Source organism: Nuphar pumila, chromosome 5, assembly GCF_984573655.1.
Source record: "Nuphar pumila chromosome 5, dmNupPumi1.hap1.1, whole genome shotgun sequence".
Classification (NCBI taxonomy): Eukaryota; Viridiplantae; Streptophyta; class Magnoliopsida; order Nymphaeales; family Nymphaeaceae; genus Nuphar; species Nuphar pumila.
In genome coordinates, this window is record NC_143253.1 from 10,502,334 (window position 1) to 10,523,764 (window position 21,431).

The 21,431-nt window shown below is 35.8% G+C and overlaps 1 protein-coding gene across 1 annotated transcript; it reads left to right on the forward strand.

The window, feature by feature from the left end:
- The first annotated feature begins 1,178 nt into the window (after positions 1-1,178).
- On the forward strand, positions 1,179-12,845 carry LOC149836746 (kinetochore protein NUF2 homolog). The gene is made up of 8 exons (XM_090007905.1): positions 1,179-1,342; positions 1,986-2,201; positions 2,338-2,422; positions 2,878-3,060; positions 3,348-3,437; positions 4,560-4,565; positions 4,704-4,811; positions 12,744-12,845. The coding sequence occupies exons 1-8, from the start codon at positions 1,179-1,181 to the stop codon at positions 12,843-12,845; spliced, it is 954 nt and encodes a 317-aa protein (XP_089864031.1).
- The last annotated feature ends 8,586 nt before the right edge of the window (positions 12,846-21,431 follow it).

Genomic DNA, 21,431 nt, shown 5'->3' on the forward strand with positions numbered 1-21,431 from the left:
AAATAAAAAAAAACTACTCAAAACCCTAAGAAGAAGAAACTACAAAGGAGAGAAAGAGAGACCGAGAGGCAAGAACGAAGGGAAGAAATAAGACCACCCATGAAAAGTGTCGTCTTTTTCTGCCACCGTCCGTCGGTGGCCTCACCCGGCCTCTGCATAAGGGTATGTGAGTGTGTGAGAGAGAGAGAGAGAGAGAGGCAGGGGCACCCCCATGTTTTTTCTTAACTTCACAAGAGAGGGTGGAACAGTGAAAGGGCTTTCTAGAGACATATTGTGCATCCGCCACGTCCAATGCTTTTTTCAACAAGTGTTCTACGTCGTCCGAATTTGGGCTACTAACTAGAGGCCAGTCAACGTGCGATAAGTGATTTGGGGGCCATTTTTTTTTTACTCACAGACAGAACTGCCAAGATAAAATCCATCTTGCTTATTGATGACTAGACCCGAGTCAGCCCATAAGCTACCAAAGTGACTCGACTAGCGCTATATATTAGAAAAATGATAAAATTTTAACAAGATCTTGATATTTTCAACAATTGATAAAATATAAAACCATAATGTTTTCTAAATATCACTTATTTGAAAAATATCATGATTTTATTTTAGTAATAGTATATTATTAAATCAATATTTACAATATATATATAACTTTTACTTTTAGTATTTTTTATGTTTTATATAATTTATTATACATTTTAAAAATTAAAGAACAATTTAAAACATGAAAGATTGTAAAGTGACCCAAATTGTAGCTCTATATAGGCAAGAATTGATAAATAGGACGGGCAAAGCCGACCTCCTGTGGTTGGGGATGAGCCTTGATGATGATGATGATGTAATTTAAAACTTATAAATTTCTAAAAAAACTGTACAAACAATATATTTTGATTTATTGCTAGATCTTACTTTTATGAGGTCTGTGATTGTTCCTCACTGAGTTTTTCTGGAGAACGAGATTTGCGACATTCATTCAAACGCACCCAAGTCTCCCACGGTCAAGACCTCGTCAGCGTCACCGTCTCAGGCTGTCTGCTGCTGGAATCGGATCTGTTAAAGAACCGATTCGATTAGAGACCCGGTTCTTTGATTCCCGCTGCTCGATTTTCCCGCCTATTTCCTTCCTTTTTCGGGCGCAAATACGATTGCCGTTCGCGCAAAGAAGGAGGAGGAGGAGGAGGATGCCTCTTGCGTTCTCTTTCCCTATTCTGAGCCTGAGGGACATCGCGGTCAACCTGGAGAACCTCCAGATCGCGAACGTCGCTCCGGAGACCCTTGCCCATCCCACATGCGACCTCGTCTGCGCCCTATACAACAGCATCCTCACCCACCTCGATCCCCTGGGGTTCGTCTTCTCGGATCCTCTTGGTCGCCTCTTTTTCTTACGCTCCGATCTTCGTTTCTAGGGTTCCTAATCTTGTCGATGCCTCCGAATTTCGTTTCTTATTTCCTCTGCCCTTCTATTTATCTTGCAAAACGGTCTCGGTGACCGTCGAATCTTTTTTTGTTGATTTATTATTTATTGATATTGTCGATTGTTTGAGACGGTTGTTGGAGGAAGTTAGTTAGGTTTCTTTCCATTCCCGTGATTTTGAAATCGTTTACAAAATTTGGTAATTTAGTGAGTTGTTATTGACGAATGGAGACGATTGTTGGTTGATATTAGGGTTCTTTTCCATTCCCCGTGGTTTTGAAAATCGTTTAGAGATTCTGGTAATCTGATGAATGTCTGATCGGAATTGGTGTTAGAGGTGTTGAATTTAGAGTTCCAAAATAAAGGAAGAAAAACTGCGGGTGCTGCTTTTGGTGGCATCTTGGTTGTTGGGAAATTCTGGATGAACTTACTCTCCAGAGAAAGGGATAAGTTGGGATATTGCACTCCGGGGCGCGTTGAGATGTTCCATCTTATCCCATTTTCCCGGACAGGTGAGAGTGCTTTTAATAATGGTTTATGTTGATTTCCTCTATTTTCGATCAATCTTTGTCAGGGATGACCCGGGGCAGGCTGCATTTAGTGGGCTCGAGCTGCTGGAGTATCCCGATAACCACACCGAATCGATTAGGGTAATCCATTTGTATTGTAAGATAAAGGACATTATTTCCGCAGCTGGGGTGTCTAGTTTTTCTTTGAAAGATATCTTGAAGCCAGAGCCAGAAAGTATGGTTTATTACATCAGCTCCATAATTAATTTCATATACTACAGGTACGACTTGATCCTCGCCATTTTCCTTCCTTTTGCCATGCATTTTTGTTTATTTGTGGCTCTTTCCTTTTTGGTGAGTCAGATGATTGCTCTTTGTTTTGGATTAAGTGTTCTTTTTTGGTGCTTAATGATTCAGGGAGGAAAAACTGAGACTTTTGCAGCCAATTATTGGAGAGAATTGCGCCGCACGTCAAGAGGAGCTGGAGTTGAGACGTACGGAGGTACCCTCTCATTGTTTCCTTGGGTCGGCATATCTGTAGATGTCATGTATGCATGACTTATTTAGTAGTGGATGGATTTATCATGCAGGCACATGATTGTTGCTTGAGATTTAGGCGTTTTCCTTTGACTAATCGTTGACGGTAGTTTGAAAATAGTAAAACCACCTGTAGTTTTCTTTCTCATTACCTCTTATTTGTTAGAACTTATGTTTAATATCCATGCTATTCATGTAAACCCCCTTAGTGGTCCAAGGAATTGTTTGAAATTGCCTAGGAAGTTGGTGCACACTTTGTTTTGGGTGAGCTAGATGAAGATGCATTATTCTTTTATCTTTGAATCCTTATTTATATGATGTCATATTTGTATAGTCACAATGTGGTGCTGTGTCATTGATTTACACAGTTAATACCTGAAGTTTTAACGTTTTCTCTGATGTTTGGTTATCATCATGCAGCTGGAGAATGAACTTTTGGAATTGGAAGCTGCGGAGCAGCAGGATCAGCCCATAGTTCTGGAATTACAAGCTGAAGTAGACGAATTAAGACATACTGTTCAAACCCTGAACAAGGAACAAGCATCACTGAAAGCTCATTATCGGAATCTTAGGGATGTGAATGATGCTGAAATTAGACGGAAGGTTTTGTTCTTTTTCTTTGCTCTTCTGCTGTATCAATAGTCATGTCAATCATCAAAATCTTCATCCTATGGAGTTATATGCTGTGAATGGCTTTTAAATCTGACCAACTGCCAATAACTGTATGCCACCACTATTAATTTTCTTTTTCTTGCCTAATTTTGGTGGCAGTGGTACTAATAATTGAATCTTTAATTGATTGTATGATTCAATATAAATTTTATATCCGCAATGTGTTGATCGAATTTCTGTAGCTTCCAATCTAATTGTGTCATCTTGAAATTTTGCAGATTTCTGATGCAGAATTCACACTGATGGAATGTGTGCAAGAAAATGACAAATTAAAATCTAAAATTGTTCAATCTCCAGAAAAGCTGCAAGTAAGTCTGTGTATTGCATCACACTTTTGTAGATCTTCATTCCTTGCACAGAGAGAAAAACCTTCTATTGGTTCTGGTGACTAGCATTTATGCTTATTGGTAGTATTTACCTGAGTTACCGGAAGCTTCTTAGATAGGTGGGAAGCTCGCTTCCCGGAAACTCGCTTCTGAAGCGCGATACTCCTCGCTTCCGAAACTTGATGAGAACTTCGATTCCCCCACGTTTCTCTTATGCTTTTCACATGCTTCATTTATTCTTATTATATATTCTCTTACTCGACTTTTCATGCTTTTTATGTGTTTTCTTTGACTCTTCTCACTCACTTCCATGTGCTTTCGCTAAATTGGTAGTCATCATTTTTAGATTTTGTTAAAAATTTAATTCTTACACTAAAAAATCATGAAATTTAATATTAGTCACTTTTATTTTAGTTTTTATTTGTGTTTTATTTTGATTTTCATTCAATTCTTATATATATATTTTTTATTCCTCGCTTCCCACTTCCTATATATTTTAAAATGCATCGCTTCTTGCTTCCGCTTCCCGTATCGTTTCCCGCTTCCGCTTCCTAGTTTACTTCATACTCATCTTTGGAATTGTGATGTTCTTCATCGGTCAATACTCACTGTCGATGGCTTAGTAAGAATGTTGCTTTACTCTACTTGCTAAAAACTCAGGAGTAGCACTTGATATTCCTAAATCAAGCTTCTCTTACTCTGTCGTTTGCCTTGTGTTTGTAGTTAATAGTATTTTCTTTTCCAACCTTATGAAACTTAATATATTTAATTCTTATAAATTCTAATATCCCTAAAATATGTGCTACCTATAAAAAGGTTAACAGTTTTATCATGTACTTTTGGTGGTGTACCGTCATATGATTTCAAATACCAATTTGTCAAGGATAGTATTTGTAGAAAAAACTATGTATGAGATCTATGGTCTAGTGTAGAGCATCCAACTGTTTATAATACACTAATTCATGGGAAAACTATGTATGAGATCTATGGTCTGTATTTGCTAGGTTTCTCTAATCAATCTTGAGTCTTTAGATTTCAGTTGACTTGGGCCATTCAATTACGGTATGATTTGCTGTTTTGTTGCCTTTTCTTCTCATTCTGCAGTTGAAAGTATGAATTGCATTTTATTGGCATCTTCCGACACTTATTTACAGTGACACCATTTATTTTTTATGGTTACCTTACATTGCCTTTCATTTTGTAGCACATAAGTATGCAGAATTGTTTTTTCCTTTATTTTCTTCATAGAAAGCATTGGAAGAGAAGAGATCTATTCTAGCCCAAGAGCAAATGTCTGAGCGTTCTGCATTTCAAGCTTATCAGGATCTGGTTGCTAAGAATGAATTATATAAGAAGGTAAACCATTTTGTTTACTCAATGAAGTTCTTAAATAATGCTATTATTCTTGATTTGTAGTTCACTTATCTTATCGATACACAAAATATCCTACTGTTGTTGGGTTTATATTGTATTTGATCATAAGATATTTACATCATTATATTGGTGCGACTTCCCTACAACTCTTCTTCTAGTGCCTTGATGCAAAAGCTTGACACATTTCATCAGTCATGCTAGCCATTTTTTCAATAAATAATCACATCCTACCTTTCCTTTCAAGCCATTAAAATTTACTTTGGGTGGTTATCTTGTTCGTGCAGTGACAATTACAATTTGATGTTGGATGACATTTAGTTTTTTGCTTATCTAAGAGTCAACCTTATGACATGTGCAAATACATTTTTTAAGATTTTTTGTTATATTACAGATATTTTGATATAGTAGCTTGATTCGGTTTCTTACCTGCTGATTAACAGTGCTCATTCTTTCCAGTTTTTGTCCTTTACAATTTGGAGGTATCTTCACTATATCAACAATATCTATGTCATGATTGCGGGGTTTTCTTGTATACATGGAAATTAGAAATATATGCACAAGGTTGGGGTAATCATGAGTTGCCAATAGTGTTTTAGATCTCACTTTTGCTAGATTATGGGTAACACAAATTATGAGTAGTTTATGGAAGTGCAAAATTTGTGGGCTTTGGCAGCTGAGCTTGTGGAAGGTGGCTTAGGAAGCAGTGTCCGGTTAGAAATTATAACTTATAGATGTCATGAAACACTAATAAAGAAGGATAATGTCACAAAGTGACTAGCAAATGCACAAGCATACAAGCACAATAGCCACTAATGGGCAAAACTACAACAAGCCACAAAGTGGCAATGAATACAAAAGAGAGAAGAACTAAAAAAGTATACAAGCTTTACTCATAAAGAGCTTCATAGAAGCTTTTTTAAATACATGGGGCTTTGGCCCTTATTTATACACAAATGGGACCCTTGGAGGGGCTCCCATAGAGTCGTTGGAGCCCCTTCAACTATCATAAATATGACCGTTGGAGGGGTCCAACGACTCTATGAGGACCCCTGTCAATTGAATAAAAAAAGAAAAAGTAAAAAAGAAAATACAAAAAAGAAAAGAAAAAAAAGCATATTCCAAAAATGAATATGCATGTTTACATAAAATGACTATTTTACCCCTAATGGGTATTAAAAAAATAATATATGTATCTATATCTATATATATTTAGAAGGACACATAGACATATATATTGAATATATATATATATATATATATATATATATATATATATATATATGTGTGTGTGTGTGTGTGTGTGTGTGTGTGTGTGTGTGTGTGTGTGTGCCACAATCTATATATATGTAGATATATAAAGGAAATATGGTATAATTTAAGACCCCCCTTCAAACACACTGTGAGTTCACCGAGAGTTTGTTAAGCCATTAAGGAGAAAATAGAAGCAAGGCGATGACAAAGCTTTGTTGAAGAACTCCGCTAGTTGGTACTCGGAAGAAACATAGGGTAGTTGAATGGTATCTCGTAAGAACTCATCATGAACATAGTGGCAACCCATCTCTATGTGCTTTGTTTGTTCATGGAAGGTGTGATTGCTAGCAATGTAAATAACACTCTTGTTGTCGCAACACAACTTCGATGAAGTGGAGAATATGACGCCCATATCTTTGAGTAAGCTTCTTAACCAGACTAGTTCAGTGGTAGTGGTGGCCATCGCTCGATACTCAGCCTCCGTGGAGGAAAGATAAACTTTTTGTTGCTTCTTACATCTCTAAGAAATTAGTGATTCTCCAAGGAATACGCAATAACCTGTTGTTGAAATACGATCATCGGGGTTACCCCCAATCAGAGTCAGTATAAGCAAGTAAATTAAGAGATGAAGAAGATGATATGAATAATTCTTTTGTTATGGTGCCCTTCAAGTATCTAATAATCCTTATAATTGCCACCATACGAATTGAAGTAGGAGCGGTCTGAAATTGACTTGCACTGTGAACAACGTGAGTAATATATGGTCTGGTGATAGATAAATAAGAACCAATCAACTGGCGATAAGGAGTGAGATCTGTTAAGGGAGTTCCATCATTGGATCTCATCTTGGCATTGATTACTTCTGGAGTCTCTACTTTCTTGTCGTCAGTTAACCCAGACTGAGTAATAATATCCGATGCAAGCTTCATCTTAGATAGAACATACCCCTTTGGAGAGTATGCAACTTCAATCCCTAAAAAATACCTTAGAAAACCAAGGTCAAACATATCAAAAATTTCTTTTAGAATATTTTTAATAAACTGAATCCCCTTTTTATCATTATCAGTGATGATCATATCATCCACATATAGCAATAATATTGTTATGTGTTCTCCTGTTTTCTTAGCAAACAAATGAGTATTAGTATAGCAAGAAGAAAAACCATTATCAAGAACTACTTTGTTAAATAAATCATGCCAAGCTTTTGGAGCTTATTTGAGACCATAAAGAGCTTTGTTAAGTTTTAGAATATTCTATTTTCCAATTTCAAGGCTCGGTGGAGGATCCATAAAAACTTCTTCACATAGATTTTCATTTAAAAATGCATTTTTAACATCAAGTTGATAAATAAGCCATTGTTTAATAGATGCTAAAGAAATAAAGGTTCGCACACTAGTCATCCTAGCTACCGGGGCAAAAGTTTTCTCATAATCAATCCCATATTCTTGGGTATATCCTTTAGCAATTAACTTAGCTTTGCATCTTTCTAAGGTTCCATCACTCCTAGTTTTAACTTTGTACACTCATCTATATTCAATAGCCTTTATTCCTAAGGATTGACTTATAAGCGTCCAAGTGCTTGCTTTGTTAAGTGCCTCTAGTTCAAGTTTCATGGCATCAATCCAATGCGGATGTTCTTTAGCCTCTTTAAACGTGGAAGGTTCATAATAAGAATGTTTCATCATTAGGCAAGTTTTATATGTTGGAGAAAAGGAGTCATATGACACAATTTTTTGTAGAAGGCTACTATTCCTAGAGGATCTTCTAGGTTGATTTTCTTCAACTTGATCTTCCAAGGAGAGATCTTGGGAATATCTCTCCTAGGCATTTTGATGTTCATTTCCCTCACGCCGGGTATATACATGAATATCATTTGGATCCTCATTGTGAGAGTCATCTATAGTATGTGACATATCATCATTGTGACGTGAATTATCATTACAAGTATTGTCACAAATTAAATCATTTTGAGACTTAGTTCTAGGTACTAAGTCAAATAAGAATGAGTAATCGATATCTTCTTTAGATATTTGAATTTCAAAACCATTTTGTTCTTTAAGAAATGTTACATTTCTTGAGACATAAAGTTTATTGTTCCGTATATCATAACACCTATAACTTTTTTTTATTTTCACCTTAGCCAATAAAAGCACATTGAAGGGCTATTGATGACAATTTATCTTGTCCTTGAAAAAGAAGCAAAACATTTACAACAAAAAATTCTTAGTCTTTTGTAATCCAGAGAAATTTTAAATAAATTTTCAAAAGGGGAAACATCTTTAAAGAGGCCGAAGGCATGCGATTTATAAGATAAGTTGCGGTAAGAACCGCTTCAACCCAAATTTTTTTAAGAACATTTTTGGAAACAAGAAGAGTTCTTGTTGTTTCAATGCAGTGCCGATGTTTCCTCTCGGCTAGACCATTTTGTTGAGGAGTTTTTGGACACGATCTTTGATGTATAATGCCATTTAGTTTAAGAGAGTTTTGAAATTCTTTTGACATATACTCTCCTCTAGAATCAGATCTAAAGATAACTATGCTGTTTTGAAATTGATTTTGACTAAGAATATGGAATTCCTTAAATTTGGAGAAGACATCGGATTTGTTTGTAATAAAATACACTCATGTGTATCTAGTAAATTCATCAATAAAAACAACATAATATGAATACCCTCCTTTGGATATAACAGTTGCCAGTCCCTATTCATCGGAATGCACAAGTTCAAATGGTCTTTTTGAAACAAAGTTATTATGCACATACAGAAGCAAATGTATTTTTTCAAGTATACAATCTTTGCAAGTAAATGTATTTTTATTACAAAATTTTTCCAAAAAAGGAAAAGAGTACAGCTTGGAAATACTAGGATGACCAAGCCTTTTTGTGCAAAGTCTCAATATCTTTGGATTGAACATGATTACAAAAAAAATTGGATGACAAATAGGGGTGGCAATTTCTGACACGACCCGCTAGCCCGACCCGCCAACCCGCCTCTTAGGCGGGTTCGGGTTGGGCTTAAGCCAACCCGTTTAATGAACGGGTCGACCCGTGTAACCTGTTTATTAAACAGGTCGTGTTCGGGTTGGGGGTATGCCAACCCACCAACCCGGCTGACCCGTTTAATAAACGGGTTAGGCGGGTGGGTCAACCCGTCAACCCGACCCGCGAACCTAAAAACCCGTTTACCCGACCCAACCCATTTATTAAATGGGTTGGCAGGTCGTGTCGGGTTACCCGTTTATTAAACGGGTCGGGTTCGTGTTTGCCACAGCCGGCCTGTTTAATAAACGGGTCGGGTTCGAGTTGAGGTATGCTGACACGCCAACCCGCCAACCCGACCCGATTGCCACCCCTAATGACAAAGACAAAAAATCCATGTCTCCTCTTCTATGGCCTTGCCTAATCTGCTTCTCGGACCAGAGATCCTGCACATAGCAATTGGTAGGTGAAAAAGAGACACTACATCCGACATCGGTGATTTGAGAGATCGAAAAGAGATTTAAATTGAGTTTTGGAATAATTCTTATTTTTGGAACATAAAATTCTTTGTTTTGACCATAAACTTTTTCAAGGTTTCCAATTCCTTCAACATCCAAAGCTGTCCCATCAGTTGTGGAAACAAAAGATTTAAAAGTATTGAGACTTGGTTTTGATAAAAGAGATGCATTTGGCCTCATATGGAAGGAGGCACCCGAATCAAGAATCCAAGAGGACATACTTGAGATTGATGAGATTGCGGCATCGGAGGTGGAAGGCATAGAAGAGTTGATCCTCATGAATTGTTGGAGAGTTTCGGTAAGTTGTGCAATAGAGTCTTTTATGTCTCCATCTTTCTTTGAATCTTCACTTGAATTGTTTGGAGACTCTCCAACGGAAGACACCTTTCTCTTGAGCTTAAGACAATCCAGGCGAATATGACCCAGTTCATTACAATGGTGACATACAATTTTTCTTCCACCTCCATTATTATTTCTCAAGAAATGAGGTGGTTTATATGGCTTTACATTATTTTTCAGTCTTGAAACCGCATGTACTTCATCAATATCTTTCTTTAAGGCCAAGCGCGTTTCTTCTTGGCATAAATCAATTAAAATTTTACTAAGAGGAGTAGAAGCCCTATGAAGAAGGGACCCTCTTAGTTGTTCAAACTCGGGACGAAGCCCATGAATAAATTGAAAAAAATCTTTTTTTTTCCATTTGCTCTTGCCTCATGGCAATAGCACTTCCTTCCCATTGTGGTTCGAGAAGGACAAGTTCATCCCATAATGAGGATAGGGCACTATAGTAGTCCCTAATACTCATGGCTCATTGCTTAGTTTCTTTTACTTTTTCTTGCAAAAAGAAATGTATAGCAAGGTTACGTTGGGTGTACATACCTTTCATGAAGAACCAAGCTTCATTTGCTTTCTTGAATTTTGTAAGATTGACACATATTTTAAGCTCCACATTGTTCATGAACCATGCCAATGTCTTGGCATGCTCGCTTTCCCAATCTTCCATTTTTTATTGAAATTCTTGAATAACTTTGGCCTTCCCTTCTTCATTCAAGGCCTTCTCTTCATTGCCTTCTTTCTTTGTAAGCTTCAATTGTGGTTCCGGAATGGTTCCACATGCATAACCCCCAAAGTTTTTTACTTTTGAGATTATTTTCCATGGCGGCCACCCACGTTCTATAATTTGTTCCATTCAATTCAAATGAAAGATCTATCTTTGAGTCCTTGTCGGCCATCTTGGAGAAGATCAATGAAGAGCAACAAGAAAATGTGATAATAGTAACTTCAAATGTGAGCACGATGTGAGCCAATGATGCTTTCACAACCAAGGCTCTGAAACCATGTCATGAAACACTAATAAAGAAGGATAATTTCGCAAAGTGACTAGCAAATGCACAAGCATACAAGCACAATAGCCACTAATGGGCAAAACTACAACAAGCCACAAAGTGGCAATGAATACAAAAGAGAGAAGAACTGAAAAAATATAAGAGCTTTACTCATAAAGAGCTTTATAGAAGCTTTTTTAAATACATGGGGCTTTGGCTCTTATTTATACACAAATGGGACCCTTGGAGGGGCTCCCATAGAGTCGTTGGAGCCCCTTCAACGATCATAAATATGACAGTTGGAGGGGTCCAACGACTCTATGAGGACCCCTTGCAATTGAATAAAAAAAGAAAAAGTAAAAAAGAAAATACAAAAAAAGAAAAGTATATTCCAAAAATGAATACGCGTGTTTATAGTAAAATGACTATTTTACCCCTAGTGGGTATTATAAAAATCATATATATATATCTATATATCTATATATATATATATTTAGAAGGACACATAGACATATATATTGAATACACATAGACATATATATTGAATATATATATGTATATGTGTCACAATCTATATATATATAGATATATATAGGAAAGATGGTATAATTTAACAATAGAGGCCAGTGTTATTGTTTCTATAACTAGGAGACCCGTACTACTTAAGTTTGACATGTCTTTTAAGCTCTTACTGCATGTATTGGTTTCACCAGTACAATATGCCAAATATTCCTCTTTATTGCGTATGTTGATCAAAGTTGTGCTATGGTGCTACCTACAATTTGAGGTCCACATGGCAAAATTTCACCTCCCAGCCATGTGAGCTCAAAGATTTTTTCAAAAGAATGGGAGCTTTACTCATAAAGAGCTTTATAGAAGCTTTTTTAAATACATGGGGCTTTGGCCCTTATTTATACACAAATGGGACCCTTGGAGGGGCTCCCGTAGAGTCGTTGGAGCTCCTTCAACGATCATAAATATGACCGTTGGAGGGGTCCAACGACTCTATGAGGACACCTCTCAATTGAATAAAAAAAGAAAAAGTAAAAAAAGAAAATACAAAAAAGAAAAGGAAAAAAGAAAAGCATATTCCAAAAATGAATATGCATATTTATAGTAAAATGACTATTTTACCCCTAGTGGGTATTATAAAAATAATTTATATATATCTATATATATTTAGAAGGACACAGACATATATATTGAATATATATATATATATATATATGTATATGTGTCACAATTTATATATATGTAGATATATATAGGAAAGATGGTATAATTTAACAATAGAGACCAGTGTTATTGTTTCTATAACTAGGAGACCCCTACTACTTAAGTTTGACATGTCTTTTAAGCTCTTACTGCATATATTGGTTTCACCAGTACAATATGCCAAATATTCCTCTTTATTGCGTATGTTGATCAAAGTTGTGCTATGGTGCTATCTACAATTTGAGGTCCACATGGAAAAATTTCACCTTCCAGCCATGTGAGCTCAAAGATTTCTTCAAAAGAATGGGAGCAATGAGCAAAACTAGCTAAAACTGAGCAAAAACCGATAAAATTGTTACCCTACTAATTGACAAAGTGCACAACAGCCTAAAGATGACTTCTTGTTGCTTGAAGATTGTATTTAGAAAAAAGAACATGCTTGAAATTTGACTTATTTATAAATACACACTTAAGTTTCAAGATTTTAAAAATACCCGCCTGAGTTAGGAATATAATTCCCAAACACCTGCCTCCCTTGATTGAGGTGTGTTTGTCATGGTCAAACCATGGTTAGACTTCATAAAATTTACTAAATTACTCTTATTTTGTTTTTTCTACCATTAAACAGACTTTACTAAACCATCATTCAGAATCCATGGTTCTTCTCTCCAACCGCCTGAAGATTGACCCGATCGATGAAGCTCGTCTCTTCCCTGCTGGTCGTTGGTAGTTGGAGTGACAGCCAAAGCCCTCTCTCTCTCTCATTTTTTCCTAATCTGTTCTAGTCTTCTCTATATTCTGAAATTGGGATTTTGCTTTTTTTGGGCGCAAGACTTGAATTTCATAGGTTTTTTAGTTTAAGATTCAGTGGGAGCAAGATTATGGATTGAAGTTGCTTTGTTTAGTGTTTGTGATTGGTTGAAGTGAATAAGATGAATTGAAGTAGTTGCTTGAATGGGGTGTTGAAGATCATTGAGAATCATCCTTTTCATGATTAGATGGCTTGCTACTATTGTTTCTTAAAGATATGAGCTAGTAACACAAAGATACAAGAATGCTTGAGAGAGAGAGAGAGAGAGAGAGAGAGAGAGAGAGAGAGAGAGAGAGAGAGAGAGAGAGAGAGAGAGAGAGAGAGAGAGAGAGAGAGAGTCCCAACGGCTATAAATATAGCTGTTGGGGCTGGTCCAATGACTAGTTGGATCAGCCCCTTTGTATTCTCAAGTGCCTATTTAAAGGCGCTTCTCCTTTGTATTTTGTTAATGCTTTCTTAAGCATTTTCTAAGTGAAAGACTTTTTTTTATGTTTTGTGCTTGCCCACAGTGGCTATTGTTGTGTTCTTTTGTTTGTGCTTCACTTGATTGTATTGTACCTTGGTGGACTAAGTGCTTGTGCACTTTTTGTTTGCTATTTATCTTTATTGGATTGTCTATTGTACTTCTGCTCTCTTGATTACACATGATACATTTTAAGTTTCTCTAAAAAAGGTTTTTACATTTTATTTTTAATCAATAAAAAAGAAAATCAAAGACAAGAAAGAGCATAACGTGTTGCATGGTATATTCTGTGTTAGATTATTCTTGTTTTTTTCCCATTAAGGACACATTTAGAAATGGACGTGTCCCCTAGGTCGTGTATTTGAATTTCACACTCAGTATGTATTTTAATTCTTCCACTATGGACAAGAAAAATATGAACTTAGGGCTTCAGTGTTGTTTGAGCTTGACTTTGTCCTGAATTTTTGCATATCCTAGTGAGCTCAAAAGCCTGTTGCCTGGCTTGATTAATCTTGTTTACACCCTCAGGCATGATATATGTGGAAATAGAGGGGTTCACAACTTATTATTGCTTGTGCTAGGAAAAGTATTAACCTCAGTTCTATACAAACCACTGTCACAGATATCGGCGATATTTTGAAAATATCACCAGAAATACCGATATTTTAGGGTAGCCGATATTAAAGGTAATATCTTGCGATATTTTAAAAATATCACCAGAAGATAAAATATCACGATATTTTTGAGAAAAACTCTTTATTTATTTATTTTAAGTTTCCATTTCTTATTTTTTGTTTCTTTTATATTTTAAAACCTTTAAAACATGTTTTTTTATATTTTTGGAAGAAAAATAATGCAAAACTTATTATTTTCTTAGCTTTTTTGTTATTTATATTTTTTTTTCAATTTTTTAAACTCCCCAGATATTCCAAATATTTATCAACTTTTGAAAATCTCTCGAGCATTATCCTCGCCGAGAAATTACCTGTAACGATGCAGGTGACTATGATACAAACTAGATCGACAGAACTAGGACTATAAATGTGCTGGTATGTTGGATTATCTTTGGATGGGAATTGACCATAAGCTCAATCAACCAATTTGTCTCAGATTCAGATTTGGATTATGATCATAGAGGAATTAAGATGTAATTTAACAAAGGCTTATATATTTAGAAAGTGTAATCCCACTGTGCGTTTTCATAAAAAGGACAATATCCTAGATTGCACATTGATAGGCATAAATATTTATGCCCATGGGTGGAGCCACATTGTGGGTAGGGTACTAAGGTGGGCACGTGCCCGTCCTGACCCAGATAAACCCCCCACGGGGTAATTGGCTAAATGGTGTATAAATTCCAGTCATTCCCCATGCATCTCACAACAGTACATAATCCCCAGCAAATTTAGCTATTAATGTCATATGAAATTATTAAGGCTCTGGCATCCATTGAAGTAATTTTTGTAGCTAGACAAAGCTGTATTAAAGTGGAGAATATAATAAATGCTTGGTTATTGTGTACATTATACAAAAGATGTGTACTTATAAGGCCAATTCTAGGTATACAGAATGAATTTAGGTGGGAATGATACTAAGTGTTTTCATGTATAACATATTTTGCTCTGAGGCTTCATTTCAATTGACAACAGAAATCATACTTCAGGAAAATAAGAGATATTCATAAAAACATCTGATTCCAAACAAATATACACATTGCTACTAAGTCTTGAAAACTTCAGTCAAACAGAAGTGCAGAGAAGTAAATCAATGGTTTTTTTTATTAAGACAATATCGGTGTCAGAACTTGGCAAGATTCCAACCTTGGACCCCACAGTTAAAATGGTCTAGCTCTAGCCGTCCAACTTTCTTATTCACCTAAATCAATGTCTAATTATCTACAATCAACTTCACTAGAAAATGTCATCATTGTTACGGCCTAAATTTCAGAAAATGGTGCATTTTTGAGCTCTCGGTTTCACACGCTTAAGGGCCGTCCAAGGCTAGGTGGGACCCAAGAGAATGTTGTGGCGGCTAACATGACTTTTCTAATGGTTGACAAGTCAAAGATCCTGAGTCCCAGTCAAGCGCAGGAGAGGCCGGACACTTGTCAAGACCCGAAGGCATGTCAATTAAGAGTGAGGTCTACCTAGGGGGAGTGATGCTAGAGAGTCTTAGGAGACGTCCCATAGTTCTAAAAGATTAATTAGAGTTAATTAAATTAGTTAATTAATTATGAGATAGTCTTTTAGTTGATTTGTTCTTTTGATGAGTCATTTTTTAAGGAGTCCTAGTCTGGTTAGTTTTTTTATGCAAGTAGATCTCAATCCAATCTCCATCTATATAAGGAGGTATTGGAGAGCTATATGAATTATTGATTAATAAATTAAGTTTTCTTAGAAGGCCTATCTGTTCTCCACTCTTTCTCCTTCCTCATACGCCCTCTTTCTCTCTCCTCCCTCTTGGACGTCTCTACCTCATTGACATTTTCTCTCTCCTTTTTCTCATCTGGCACTATGGTGTAGTGGTAGACCAGCTTGAGCAAATGGCCCAAGCCTTTCACGTGTTTCCTTTGAAAGATTCAATAATGTTACATTGCCTGGGAAAGCGATTCAGAAGCCTCTTCAGTTGTGGTTCTGCTGTACCGCCCTCTCCGAAGACTAACTCAGGTACTCAACTCTCTAGCCTTCTAATATTAGTTTTTTAGACCTGTAATCAAACCCTAGGTTGCATTAGTTTGCTTTCTATAGACTTAGAACACAAATCACATCTACCCAATTAACCTAAAAAGCCCTATTTTCACTGTTCGACCTTTTTAGCCTTCCAATGACCGATTTTATTGTTTTCTAACCTATACCAGCCTATCGCAACCTTGACACATGTCCTTAGGTGACCAACAAACATTTGGTTCAGTTCATATCAGATCTGAACTAAAACCCTCTCCCGATTGGCCTCCTGAGCCATTTTTAGCTTACCTGATTTATCCGCTCTGTAGACCTTTTTTCAGAACCCCCCAAAACCTTCACCACAATTATTCTTAGATCACTGCCCCCATCGTGTTCAGCTTGAGTCCGCACCTCACATACATTCAACCCAATCTCTCGATCCTCTCGCTTTTGTCGGGTTTAGACTAGAGTAGCTATCTGTTGCTAGCCCGAGACTCCATTCAAATCCAAGTTTTGAACCTTCAAAATCAGATCTTAAGGAGGGCCTAACAATCATGAATAGTAAGTTTGTTATATATTATCTAGGGCTTTAAAAAGGTCAGATGGCGCCATGTCCCAAAACAATCTATATACTAATATTTTCATATATAAAAAGTAAAAAACATTATTATGTCCTAGATCAACAGATTGTCGCTGATCCAGTGAGATTTGAACTTGCATGCCCAAATCAATATCTTGTAGATTCAGGGTTTGCATGGTGTATGCAACAAGATGTGTTGGGACACATGTATGCGACATAAATAGGGACGGAGCCAAAAATCTAAACTAGGGTGAGCACAAATGCACAGTAAAAAAACAAATCAAAACCCAACAACATGATTCATGGATATGTTAATTGAAAAAGAAACATAAAACCCCTAAAATTCTAACCAAAGTCAAGCATGTATTCATGAAATCATATTTAATGTTGATTGAAAAAAAAAAGACAAAAATACCTAATTAAATATTCATGGCATTTTAGAAACCAAATAAAAAACTTAAATTCTAACAAAAACCAAAGATTTAGGGGTTTGATAAGTATAATCAAAATCAAGCATGCATTAATGGAATCTTGCTTAATGATATATAAAAAGTAAAACTAACAGAAAAAAACCCAAAAATTGTAATTAAACATTTGAATCATTCGAAAAAATGCAAACCAATACCTTAATCTCTAAAAAAAACATGGATTTACGTTCAATGAAAAAATCTTTAATATTCTAATTAAATCAAGCATTAATTACATGCCTAATGCTAATTAAAAAACATAAAAAAACCTTAAAACCCTAATTAAACAATTATGCTATTTAAAAAATAACCTAAATAAAAAGTAAAAACCCTAACTAGCATCATATATTATGCGCGAGCGAGAGCGAGCTAGAGAGAGAGAGAGAGAGAGAGAGAGAGAGAGAGAGAGAGAGAGAGAGAGAGAGAGAGAGAGAGAGAGAGAGAGAGAGAGAGTATGTACTCGGCTTGGGGTTGTTAAAGTGTATATATATACTTAATTGTATATATACATTAATATGTATACATTTTTTTATGTAATAAGTGAAACCCATTAGGAGTATTTTGGTCATTACACATTATGTAATTAGTGGTGTTCCTAGAGGGCACTTTAGGGTTTTCCTTTTTAATGTATTCTATTCTTTTCCTCAAGGGCATTATAGTCCTTATAATGCCCTTGAAATAGAGCTTTTGGGAGTGCTCCCAACAACTATATTTCTAGCTGTTGGGAGCACTTCCCAATGGCTCTTCCTTGCTTCCTTTTGTGTATAAATAAGTGGTGTAACCCCTCTTGTATGTTAAGCTTGTTCACAAGCATTCTCTTAATAATATTTGTATATGTGGCTTGTGTGGTTGTGCTCTTGTATTAACCCATAAGTTGTTTTGATTGTATATGTTCTTGTGTTCTTGTATGCCCATAAGAGACACTCAGATGTACTCTTTTTGTATTTTCATTACATGGTATCAAAGCATTGGTGCTCTTGGGTTGTATCTCATACGTGAAGATCAAGAGGAAGATCGTGAAGAGCGGTGAAGCTTTGGTTTGTTAGTTTGTTACCTCGGGAAGAACTATCTTCGACTATTTTAGACTAAGAACTTTTGGATATAAACGTTTTATTCTTACCAATAAAAATGATAAACTTTCTTCAAGAGCCATTCATTGTGTCTTTCTTTGTTATGGGGAAAGTAAAAAAAGATTTTGATGTTATGCTTTTAAGCATGATAAACTTTATATATCAACGGATCACACCTTTATAGAAAAAAAGGTTTCTTTGATTTAAATGTGCCTATTAAAGAAAAAATGGTTACTCTTTTTTGAAATTGTCTCCTAAATGCTATGTCACAAGGTGTAGGTGCGGGTGCGGCGATGTGGCATTCTAAAAAAACTTGGGTGCCAGGGTGTGGAAGGGTATATACATATATTTAGTTTATATATATAAATTTTTTAATATATATATATATATATATATATATATATATATATATAACTTATCCATAAAAAAAGCTCTCAATAAAAAAATCCGTTTTTCACCAGAAACAATAAAAAATTTATAAGTATTTCTTAATCAAAATTTTAATCGGGTATTGCTTAATCAGATTTGGATTTATATACATTTAATACAAAGGTCCATTCCAATGCAGTTTTCACTTTTTTTATTAATGCATTTAATACAAAAGTTTAACCTACTTGGTTCTCTCCATTTAATACAAAAGTACATTTAATATAGAATCCGACCTACTCAGTTCTCCTTGTTTAATGTAGAAATTCATTCCAATGCAGTTTTCACTTTTTCTATTAATACATTTATGACAAACCTCTATAAAAAGTATAAAAGAAAATGTAATGGCTCAACTTTTTATGATAACTTTTTAAAAACAGTAAAATAATGTACGTGTCTCAAAACATTTAATGCACAAATTTTCAAACTTTCAAAGCTTTGTATATGGGACAAAACTTTAAATAATTAATTTTTTTAGTGTAACTATGTTGGACAAAAATTAACCCTGGGTGTGGGTTGACTGCACCCAGGGTCACATTGACAGCTTCGGGTGCGGCACCCGCACTCTCGTCGCGTCGACGCGGGTGCGGCGGCCTCTATGTCGAGTCCTTATGACATAGCCTAAATGTAATGATGAAGTGTTGAACAACAATGATGTTAATGATGAACCTCAATATGACGTCCAATGTGGTGAGTCCCATGATATTAATGATGGACCTTTGATTATCCAATACTGAAAAACTGATGATAGAAATCCCAGTGCCTTAGAACAATATTCTAGCATAGAAAATCTTGAACAATATCTAGCTAAAATTTTCTCTTTGAACCCTCTTCCTACAAACATGACAAAAATTATCCTAAATGGATGAATGCTATGAATGATGAAATGCTAGCCTTAGAGAAGTCTAAAACTTGGGATGTAAAAGATCTTCCTCATGGAAAGAAGACGATAGGTTGCATATGGGTATTCAAAATTAAAACTAAAAGTAATTGAACTTTAGAGAGGCACAAGGCTAGATTAGTGGTCAAGGGTTACTCTCAGGAGTATGACAAAACTTTTGCTCCAGTAGCCGGAATGACTTTTGTTAGAACTCTTATAACTGTAGCTGCCATTAGATGTTGACCTATTTATCAAATGGATGTCAAAAATGCCTTCCTCAATGGTGAATTGAAGAAAGAAGTTTATATGGATCCACCACCTAGATATGAGTTTCTTGTTGGAATGATGATTCATTTAAGGAAAGCCTTTTATGGTTTGAAACAGACACCTAAAGCCTGGTATAATCGTTTTATTTCTGTTATGATTAAACTTGGTTTTACTTCTTGTTATATTGACACTATTATGTTTATTAAGAGATTGAATGCATGTATTGTTAACCTCCTCTATGTTGACGACATGAACATCATTCGTGAAGACAAACAGAGAGTTAGTTTTATTAAAAATGTTTTAAAACAAAGTTTTGAAATGAATAATCTAGGCTTTCTTAGATATTTTTTAGGGACTGAGGTTGCATATTTCGCTCGTGGTTATTTTCTAAATCATTCCAAGTTTGCTTCTGACATACTAGACAGGTCTGACACTACTAATGAAAAAGGGTAGATACTTCTGAAGTAATAAATGCAAAAATAAAGATAGATGATGGCATACCGCTTGATAATCTAACTCCTTATCGCCAAATAATCGGGGTCCTCACATACTTGACAATTACCAAACCTGATATATCACATGCAGTCCATACTGCCAGTGAATTCCAGCATTCCCTTACTACTGTTCACACGAGTGCCGTTATACGTATCATTAGATATTTACAAAACTCTGTTTCTAAGGGGATTGTTTTGTCTTTCTCCCCCTCTACTTGAATTAATTGCTTATACGGACTTTGATTGGAGAGGAGATCCTAATGATAGACGCTCAACTATATGTTTCTATATATTTGTAGGTGACTCATTGGTGTCTTTAAAATAAAAGAAGCACCATAAGGTGTCGTTGTCGTCCATTGAAGCTGAGTATCGTGCCATGGCCACCACAACATCTGAAATCTTGTGGTTGAGAAGATTATTGAAAGACATGGCGGTGCATATGCTCTCACCCTCAAGGTTATGTTTTGACAATAAAAGCACCATCTACATAGCTAGCAATCACATGTTTCCATCAGAACACCAAACATAGGTTTGTTAAACTTGTTCACAAGCATTCTCATAATAATATTCTTATATTTTTTACTTGTATTTTAGCTCTTAAGTGGATTGTGTAGTTGTTCTCTTGTATTGACCCGTAAGTGGCCTTGATTGTGTATGTTCTTGTGTTCTTGTATGCCCATAAGAGACACCCATTTGTAATCTTTTTGTATTTTCATTACAGGGGTCACCCTGACCCATTTGGGTCGGGCACGAGTGGTGCCCACCCTGACCCAGGGCACTGCCAATGAAGCATTTATTATATTCTCCACTTTAATACGGCTTTTGTTTGGCCATTTGGCTATGAATTTAGCACTTGCGAGTTTTCAACTTTTAGCACTGGATTTGTGTTGGTGAACATGTCTAAAAACATAATTTTAGAGTAGCCAGAATATGAAATAGTTGTATATGTTAAAGAATGTAATACATATATTACAAAAAGTCGTGCTACCTCTCTCTCTATTGTATATTTGATTTATTCAGAGGGGTACTTTTGTAATTTATCCATTAGGGCACTTAGTCAATTATTTTTGTCTTTTAGCCTATCCATAAAGGGTTGAGCCCTATTAGTTGTGATTTCTTTGTTCTTTTGAGTTAATGAAGCAAGCGTTCTTTCTTCCCTTTGTGTCTTCTTCCTCACTCTTCTTCTTCTTGGTTT